Source organism: Otolemur garnettii, unplaced genomic scaffold (assembly GCF_000181295.1).
Source record: "Otolemur garnettii isolate 467f Iridium unplaced genomic scaffold, OtoGar3 scaffold00002, whole genome shotgun sequence".
Taxonomy (NCBI): Eukaryota; Metazoa; Chordata; class Mammalia; order Primates; family Galagidae; genus Otolemur; species Otolemur garnettii.
Genome location: NW_003852397.1, coordinates 48,395,831 through 48,405,688, shown reverse-complemented (window position 1 = coordinate 48,405,688; position 9,858 = coordinate 48,395,831). Strand labels below are relative to the sequence as shown.

At 34.7% G+C, this 9,858-nt stretch overlaps 1 protein-coding gene across 1 annotated transcript in view; it reads right to left on the bottom strand.

Annotated features, from left to right (window-relative positions):
* Positions 1–2,486: 2,486 nt before the first annotated feature.
* The window catches only part of STT3B (STT3B, catalytic subunit of the oligosaccharyltransferase complex), a 124,951-nt gene continuing 117,579 nt past the window's right edge, over positions 2,487–9,858 (bottom strand). Inside the window, exons 15-16 of the mRNA XM_003781765.3 lie at positions 7,490–7,702; positions 2,487–4,109 (exon numbers count right to left, since the gene is read on the bottom strand). Coding sequence (XP_003781813.1) covers positions 4,029–4,109; positions 7,490–7,702 — 294 coding nt within the window. The 3' untranslated portion in view covers positions 2,487–4,028. The remainder of the gene's footprint in view (positions 4,110–7,489; positions 7,703–9,858) is intronic.

Genomic DNA, 9,858 nt, shown 5'->3' with positions numbered 1-9,858 from the left:
GCTTACAATAAAAAATAATCTTTGAAATAAATGGAATAAGCAAGGTTATTGAATACAATTTCAACATACAAAAACAACTATTTCTTATATTAACAAATGGAAAATAAAACTTCATAATATTTATTAAAAAATAGCATTATCTGATAATAAAAGTTAAAAGCTACATAAATTGCATAAGTGTTTTCTTTCCCAAATTGATACATAGATTTAATGCTGAATCAAAAGCTCTATTGAGTTTTTCTCTTTTGGTACAACCTGATTATAAAATTTATATGAAAAAGCAAAGGCTAATAAGCAGAAGAAGCCTAAAGAACAAGGGGTAAGGGAGACTTGCTATATCATATCTTAATTTATCTTAAGGCTGTATTAACATACAAAAAAGCTCTATGGGATATAACAGAAGATCTAAAGAAATAAACTCATACATGGACATTTGATTTACTACCAAAGGGGTTCTGCAGAGTTGTAAGAAAAAGAATGGTCTACTCAATGAATGGTGCTGAAACATTTAGGTATGCATATGCAAAAAAAAAAATCCCTCAAAACAAAAGCAATGAACAATGTACTCAACAAATGAATTTCAGATGAGCTGCAAAGGTAAGTGTGAAAAGATAAATTTTCTTTTCTTTTTTAAAAATTTTTTTTTTTGAGACAGTGTCTCACTCTGTTGCCCCAGGCTACAGTGCCAAGGCATCATAGCTCACAGCAACCTCAAAATCCTGGGCTCAAGCAATCTTCAAATTTTCTGAAAAAATAAAAACAAAAACAAAACACAGAAGACTATCTTCATGGCTTCAGGTTAGGAAAAGATTTTCAAAGGGCATACAAAGGCACAGATATACAAAAGATTGAAATCAACTACATTAGAATTAATTTCTAGGTAATTTGTAAAACAAATGATAAAGGCTTTATATATAAGATATATTATATAAAAACTACTAATGTAATAAATTATGAAAAGAAAAAAAAAATAAACACACTAGAACCAATGTTTCATACAAAAGGAGAATTTCCAAATGGCCAACCTGATTAGTAACCCGAAAAAAGTAAATTAAATACAACAAGAAATCATTATTCACCCACCAGAAAGGCAAAGTTAAGAATGACAAGGACTAATTAGGATGTGGAAGCAACATATCCACGTTTGCTAGGTTGGGTTTCTGTACCCAACCTAGCAAATCCACTTTTTGGCCCACAGAAATGTATGCATATAGCTCCAAGAAAGATGCAAAAGAATATTCCTATAGCATTATTTGTAATAACTGGAAACAATGCAAATGTCCATCAACAATAGAAAAAAAATATATATGTGAGCTACAGAAAGACAGTTATACCACTTCTCAGTAACAATGCTCAAGGATAAAACTTTTTTGTATTCTGTGTCACATTTCACAATAAAAATTAGATATAAGGACATTTCATTACCATTCGCTGTCTCAATCTCCTACTATCTCAAATGCAGCTGTTGAGCTCTACATTTATCCCTTACTCCACCTACCCCAATTGAGGGTTACGGGCAGTAAGGTGACACTGAGCAGCAGCAGCTCCAGCAAGATGAAGAGTTCAGGAGATGGGTTTCAGAGCAATGTAAATATACTTAACACTACTGACCTGTATGCCTTAAAATGGTTAAGTTGGTAAATTTTATGTTATGTGTATTTTACACTAGCTTTCTTTCTTTTTATTCTTTTTTAAAAAGGAGCAGTACTCTATAGGATGATCTCATATTACCTGTTCTCCGGCCTATTAGTCATAGCCCAGGAATGCAAATGAACTAAAAGGTGACAACTGCAAACTCAAGTAACAATTAAGTCTGAATTCAATTAAGCTGAATTTTGACTTTGGATTCGTTGCCTTGCTTTTTTATACCACAAAGCACTATAGCCTAAAAGCTATTTTATAGTCTAAAACGTCAAGGTCATGATCTTTAAATTCCTCTGTGATGTACAATGTTAGTTATCACATGTGAAATGAATTTACAGATCTAAAGATTATTATAGGCCAATTATCCTATATTCTAATATACTCAGACTAATATAATTTCATTTTTCTGCTACAATAAAAGTGCTTAAAAAATTATAATATATATTTTACTGAAGAGATACTTTGAACCAAAATGTTTACTGAGCGAGGTGAGGGATCTTTAATGAGAGAATTCTACACTGAAGACATGACATTAAAATAACAGAACTTTATGAAATAGGGCTTTGCTATTATTTCTTCTTAGTTACATAGAGCTACAATTTCTATTCAGAATTGTCCTTCCCCTCCACTTCACCCCTGGAAATGACAAAATGACAAAATGAGACTTTCATTTGGGGGTTAAAAAAAGACAAAATAGTTGGCCTAAGTTGAACTGATTTAGCACATTTTCCCCCCACACTTGTAAAGGTGAACAAGGAAGGAGATGTGTGTTTTTAGTACCGACTCCTTTACAGAACAAAAGATCTGTTAAAAAACAAAACAAACAAACAAAAAAACGCTTAACAAAATTTGAATTAACTTTATTTCCCCTATAGTCAACAACTTCTCTGCATTGAATTTTAAAGCAACAAAGTAAAATAAAATCCCCCAAATGACAAGGTATCAGAAATCCAGATTTAGTTATACTCTATTTGTGAAAATGTTCAGCCATTTTATTGGTCTGTAAAAGAACCATCATCTGGGTCAAAAAAGAATCTATAAATCAAAGAATATTCTACACCTTGGAAAAGAAAATCAGCAGTAACATTCTCACTGAACATTGTAAATTACAATTTTCTTCATAAAAGGTACATACTATTCTGTACTTTTCCACTGAAAACAGTGGTGTGTTACGCATGTTGTATTAAAAAACAAACAAAAAGTTATATCCTGTGGCAGGAAAAACCCTTTCTTTCACTTTTGCTAAACAACTGGAGAGAATTTTCAAGTCTATATAAAGTTGTCTATAAGCTGGAAAGTGAACATGTTCAATCTCCATTTACATTTTAGTGCATTTTTGGACAATTGTCACATTTTTAATACAAGAAAATGCATATAGCACTAAAGAGTGTTTCATCAAATGCTTACGGGATTAAAAATATGAAACTAAGAACAAAATCATTGTGATGGATGAAACTTATAAAATGAGAAAAATCTAGGCGAAGTTTACAAGTCCTCTGTCATTTTGCAGAGTCACAGAAAATGAACTTTGGATACCTATCCACTTGAAGGGTTTATTCCTTAATTTTCTACATGTAAACATAGTGCTAACCTCAGTATTAAGATAACTCATCCTGGTAAGCAACATAATCCTGTGCAGTTGCCATGATTTCCAAAGGATATAAATTTAGCCCTTGAATGAACAATGTATGAAATCTGCTCTATTAAGTACCTGGAGAAAACAACTGCTAATAGCAGTGATAATATGTCAACGTAAAAAAACTATTTGAATCAGTTGGCTACTCAGAGGTGCATCTTTGAAACAGCAGCTTCTTAGAGCAAACAGTAAGCAATAGAAAATGCACATTTGATGAAACATTCCTTGCACTGGAGAAACATGAAAATAAATATAGCTCAAGGAAGTATAATCACTTTCTAATACATCTTTTTCAGACCTGTACTAGTTTACTGGTTCAAGAAACTCTCATCACATTTTGTCATTTGTATTTTACATATTGCTATTTGGGTAATTCAAATAAAATGCAGGTCTTGTAAAAGAATAAAAACATTGACAAGTGTGCATGTGCCAGGGACCAAATTAGAGGGTTCTTTGGTGCAATTAGTCCAAATTCTCAGATTTGAAGGATAATATGTACCAATAAAAAAAATCTGCTGCTAGACGTTTACAGCAGTGCTCAGTCTTGCTTCACGGTACAAATCGGAAAGAGCTGTTCTCATAAGCCAATTTTATTTTTTTAATCAGGCATTGCCAGAAAAATTTGTACATTAACCCGGACAAGTGATGGTTCTGTACCCTCTGTTGCTGTGAAACACGACATGAGCTAAAGGCAAAGACCGGTTCTCACAAGGACAACTGCTTCAAGTCAGGAACCAGAACAGTGCATTTAAACAGTCTTCTTAGATATTTTCTTGCCTTTCTTAAAAACTAGCTTATTTTTAATGTAGCCACGCTTCCTTTTGGTAGTCTAAAAAGAAAACAGAATACAGGTATTAATGCAGGATTCTTACATACTAAAAAATCTATATACTCATGGTTTACTGTATTACAATGAAGACTCTCTCAGAGCTCACCTCAAAGCATATTGCTCTTCCTATGACTAGATTTCTGAAACACTAAGCACCATCTTGTGTTATGCCAATTATGTGAAGAAATCGAAGACGAATAAGACTAGGTCCCTAGTTTTAAGATGAAAGGATTACTACAGTGTTTCTCAAATATGTACCATATATTCTTTGCCATCAAGTGAATGAACCTCCACTTCCTCTTGACTATTAAATGTTTAGCTGCAGTAATCAATGAAATTTCTAGGCATGATAGGATATAACAGTAGAAAATGGTGCTGGCTCCTGTTTTAGCCTCTGAGAAATTAGCTGTGTGCTAGGAAAACAAATTATCTTCATAATTTGTTAAAAACTTTGTTAAAACTTTCACAGGACCAGTTTTACCTGGAAAATGAGGATGACTATACCTACCTAGAAAGTTGAAAGACAAAGTCACCTGCACATTATCTAATAATAGGAACAATAGGTAGGAAAACAAACACTTAAAAATGAAAAGCTAAACAACATTCCTTTCTACTGGATAAATCATATAAGCACATGTGTCTATAAATTTTCACACACTGCCCTAGATACTGAAAGAAGCAAATAGTTTTGGGAAATAAGTACTTTGATGAACCAAAGCTACATGTTAACAGAGGCCAAAGACTCAAGAGATTAATCACTCAATTCAATGTTCATATTTAAATACAACTCTTAGAGGTTTCAGAAACCTAGGGATCACTTAGTGCTGGATCATGTTTCTTTATTCATGATGTATAGTTCAAAACAATTCACATTTTTTTTCTAATATAGATAATAAGAAAAGGCAAAGTACAATCCTTTGGGTTACAAAAACTTGCTACTAACTTCATAACCACTTTATATATTACCTTTACTATTAATTATTATTTTTTTTTTTTTGGAGAGAGAGTCTCACTTTGTTGCCAGCAGTAGAGTGCCATGGTGTCATAGCTTACAGCAATCTCAAACTCTTGGCCTTAAGTGATTCTCTTGCTTCAGCCACCCAAGTAGCTGGGACCACAGGCGCCCACCACAACGCCCAGCTATTTTTTGGTTGCAGCTATCTTTGTTGTTTGGCAGGCCCGAGCTGGATTCGAACCCACTACCTTAGGTGTACGTGGCTGGCACCTTAGCCACTTGAGCCACAGATGCTGAGCCGACTTTTTTTTTTTAAGGCAAAAAGAAACTTCAGAGCACACAATACAGGGTAGCCATTAAGTCCATGTATAATTTTAAATTGTTCACTATTTTAAGTTGCACAAGAACTTTATGGCTACCCTATTTTTAAAAATTCAGAATAGATCAAGGAGTTAGTTCCTTTATTACCATTACCTATAAATTTCTAACACACCTTTTTTCTAAGATCTCATAATGTACTGCAGGACTATGCAAGTTAAGTTATATAACTGTGCCCATAGGACCTTTCTCCTTTTGGCAATGATCCATGCTTTAAAAGTCTTTCATGTAGCCCTGGATTACAATTCCTAGCACCTCAGCCATGCCAGCTTTGCAGTGGTAGGTAAGCTCTCAGAATGTTGTTATGGGGTCTATAATACACCCTCTTCCCACAAAGTCACAACCAGGGTAGGGAGAGGAAAGTTAATAATAAGTATTCCTCTGTAGTAAACAGAGAATAGAAAGCCAGGGAACCAGAAATTCAAAATCCATGTTATTGGCTACTGGAATACAGGTTTTGAGCAATACAAGAAAGACTAAATTTTACTTATTAATTTACATTATTTCAGGAAAATGATGGAAGACAAAAGAGGTCAGATTAAGAAAATTCACTGCCTTTGGGGCCTGTATGTATCATCAGTTAGACAGCAAGCTCAAAAGCCTTGCTTTTCAGAAAAAGCAGACCTTAACTAGGCCTGAATATCTTAGTGGTAACTGCTTTGAAATTAGTAGCATTTGCTTTGATTTGTGCACTGGTATGCACGCACACTGGTATGACTCACCAATTTCTTCTACCTTATGCCTGTGACAAACAAGAACATCTGATTTCTTAATGTTATTTTACCTAAAGACTGATAAGTTAATTTGATATGACTAACATCAGCTCTATGTGACATCTTTACATTAGTCTAGATACGGTAATTTATATCTAGACGAATGTAATTCAGTTAATATTCAGCACTTTTATAGTATAAATTAAAATCACCTGCACTCTGAATACATTTGTTGTATTATTTTAAATAACAAAAGGATAAGGCAACTGCATAAATGATTTAAAACAACTGATCCAAACTGTAAATTTAAGCATCCTTTCAAAAATTACAACTAAGACTGAAATCAGTCTAATAATAATCATTATTATTATTTTTTTTTTTTTTTTGAGACAGAGCCTCAAGCTGTCCCCCTGGGTAGAGTGCCGTGGCATTACAGCTCACAGCAACCTCCAACTCCTGGGCTCAAGCAAGTCTCCTGCCTCCGCCTCCCAAGTAGCTGGGACCACAGGCGCCCGCCACAACGCCCGGCTATTTTTTGGTTGCAGCCGTCATTGTTGTTTGGCGGGTCCGGGCTGGGGATTCGAACCCGCCACCTTAGATGTACGTGGCTGGCGCCTTAGCCGGTTGAGCCATAGGCGCTGAGCCAATAATCATTATTATTATAAGAATGGTACTTTATAATAAACTCTTAATATTTTATCTGACTGCTCATTTTTTTCCATTTCCTATTGCTGGGAAACCTAAATAAATACTCATATTTAGTCATCTTTTATAGCAAAGATTAGAGATCTACTTGGTGTAATAATGACCCCAATGAAATATTTCATATCTTATGTAATATTTATTAGAAAAGAAATGCAGTAATCTCATAATTTCTACCTATAAGCTTGTCATAATGATTACATTAAGAATAATTATCCTAAGATAAATGATTTTTTTTTTAAACTTCAAGAGGCCTTTGTCAACTCAAGTCTATTATTTATTCAATAAATATCATTATACTAAGACTGGAACATGAAGATGAAATACATGTATAAACTTGCTTTGACCAAAAGATACTTTCATTACTAGAACATTCAGCAATTTTACTTTTAGGCAGATTTGTAAAGTGATGGCCACAGATATATCTTACTTTACAAATAAGTCTTACTAATGGGAATGGCACAAATAAAGCCAGGATACTCTGGAAAATCCCAGCTTGGTTCACTGATTACCACCGTACTATCCAGAAAAAGTTACTGCTTGGGATATCCATTTAAATGAAATAATCCTAGTTGGCTAGCCTGATATTTACTTCATATATAATCCAAGGTCTTCATAAATCTGACACCCACCTTCTTTGACAAATACTTCTGTTTGGGGAAAATGTTGGTGACTCGAGGTCTATGATCTAGTGTCTCCCTGTTATCAGGTGCTTTCACTTTATATATTCTGACAAGCCAGTGTTCTGATGTAAAGGCTTCCTCCAAATGCTTGAATTTAATGTCTTTGTTTCCAATCTCAGCATTACGTGTCCGGTCAAAACCTGGGGGTGTACGAAAATCCAGCTGCAAAAGTGACATTAGTATTGGTTGTTAACCATACTGGAAAAATATCAACTGCTTAGAAGACAGTAAATGTTATTATCATTAGAGTATTACTCTTTCCTTACACTAGGACAACAGAATTGAATACTATAATCTTAATAGTTCTCATATACTGCTAACTAGATATGAAGAAATCAGAAGAGAGAAACTAAGTACATCAGAATTTCATAGAATCCTCAGACTGGATGAGTAGCATATAGGCATAAAACCCCCTAGACATCAAAAGGAAATTCATCAGACACCTTCGTATAGTTATATAGAGAGAGAACACAGAAAGGGCTCATTTTCTATCTCAGGACCTTACACTGTTTATTTTGTCTGCCTGATATGTTCATCACTTAGCTTTTTTATATGGCTGGCTCCTTTAGGCTCAGCCCAAATATCTCTTCAGGGAAATATTTTCTTGAGATCTGTGGTTGGTAAGTCTCCATTGTTCCTTTACAGAACCTTGTTCAAATTTTACTCTATAGCATACATTGCTAACATTTTAATTTTTAAAATTACTTGCATCTTCCAATAGGATGTAAACTGCATGATGACCATCTCATTCATAGTTTTACCCTCTGTGTGTTATTTGTTAAATAAATGCACAAATAAGCAGTGTTACTAGATCTTCAAAGTGGAAATGACAAAGGAGGTTAAAAAGCCAAACCATAGGACAGTGGTGCCTATAGCTCAGTGAGCAGGGCGCCGGCCCCATATACTGAGGGCGGTGGGTTAGTCCCAGACCTGGCCAAACTTCAACAACAACAACAACAAAAAAAACAAACCATAGGGCAGCGCCTGTGGCTCAGTGGGTAGGGTGCTGGCTCCATATACCAAGGGTAGTGGGTTTGAACCTGGCCTTGGCCAAACTGCAACAAAAAAATAGCTGGGCGTTGTGGCAGGCACCTATAGTCCCAGCTACTTGGGAGGCTGAGGCAAGAGAATCACCTAAGCCCAAGAACTGGAGGTTGCTGTGAGCTATGACGCCACAGAACTCTACTGAGGCTGACAAATTGAGACTCCGTCTCTTAAAAAAAACAAAAGAAAAATGAAAACATAGAAGAAAAAATAGGGAAGGGCAACTTTTAGAAATTGTCAGATTACATTTATGTTGACACACAAACCCAGCATAAGTAAATTCAACTTTAAAAATAAAAAACTCTACTCCAAAGAGTAGATAACTTGTTCTTGCTTTTATCTACACAATAGCAAAGTCATACTTCATGTTTTAACCATGTATTATTTGTGACCAAGGCAGGCATCAAGATAAACGCATGCTAGAAACATGGCTGATAAACTTAAAAGACAGGGGCAAAAGTCTGACGCTATTGTAGTGAGCAGAGAAACTAACCATCTGCCCCCTGAAAACCCATTTTCTAGGATGATTATTATGGCTAGTGTTTCCTTCTTACTAGGAGTTTAGAGACCAGGCAGTGGCTTTCAAAAGAAAATCAAATTCAAAAACTTAAATTTAGTCACAGATTTTCAACTGGTGTGCCATGGCAAGAGGATCTTAAGTGTGTCATATAATTTTTTAAAGATCATTAATTATTTTCAAAAGAATTCCAAAGCAGAGTAAGTATATATGTATTTTTTTACTTCTTTTTTTGCTCAACATAATTTAAGTGTGCCATGAAAGTTTAACTATAGGTTCAAGTGTGCCAAGAAATAAAAAAGGTTAAAAAACGCTGCTGTAGCTTAGTGCCTTCTTTTTTCCCAGCCAGCTGCAGAGTAATTTCAGGTGAATAATAAAGAAAGAAACACCTGATTAAGCAAAATCTACCTTCAAGTAACATATGGAGCAGAAACAAACTCTTCTGAGAACCAAGGAACATTCTAGCCTATACTAGTCACAATGATTATATTTTACAAAAGGGTAATATTTCTTTCACAAATTAAGGCCCCAAACAACTCCCTTTCAGTTTGAATAGTTATCTTGATTCCTAGGGAAGGTATGAAATTAATAAGCATTTTTTCCTTTGCTTTCTTATCAACTTACACAGTAAGCAATATGCAAATAGGCAGTTTTAGATGGAACTTTAACATGAAGGTAGTAACTTAGGACAGACCTCTGACACATTAATAGAGAAAAACAAATTTATTAACATGTGCCGTGCACACCACACAGGAGA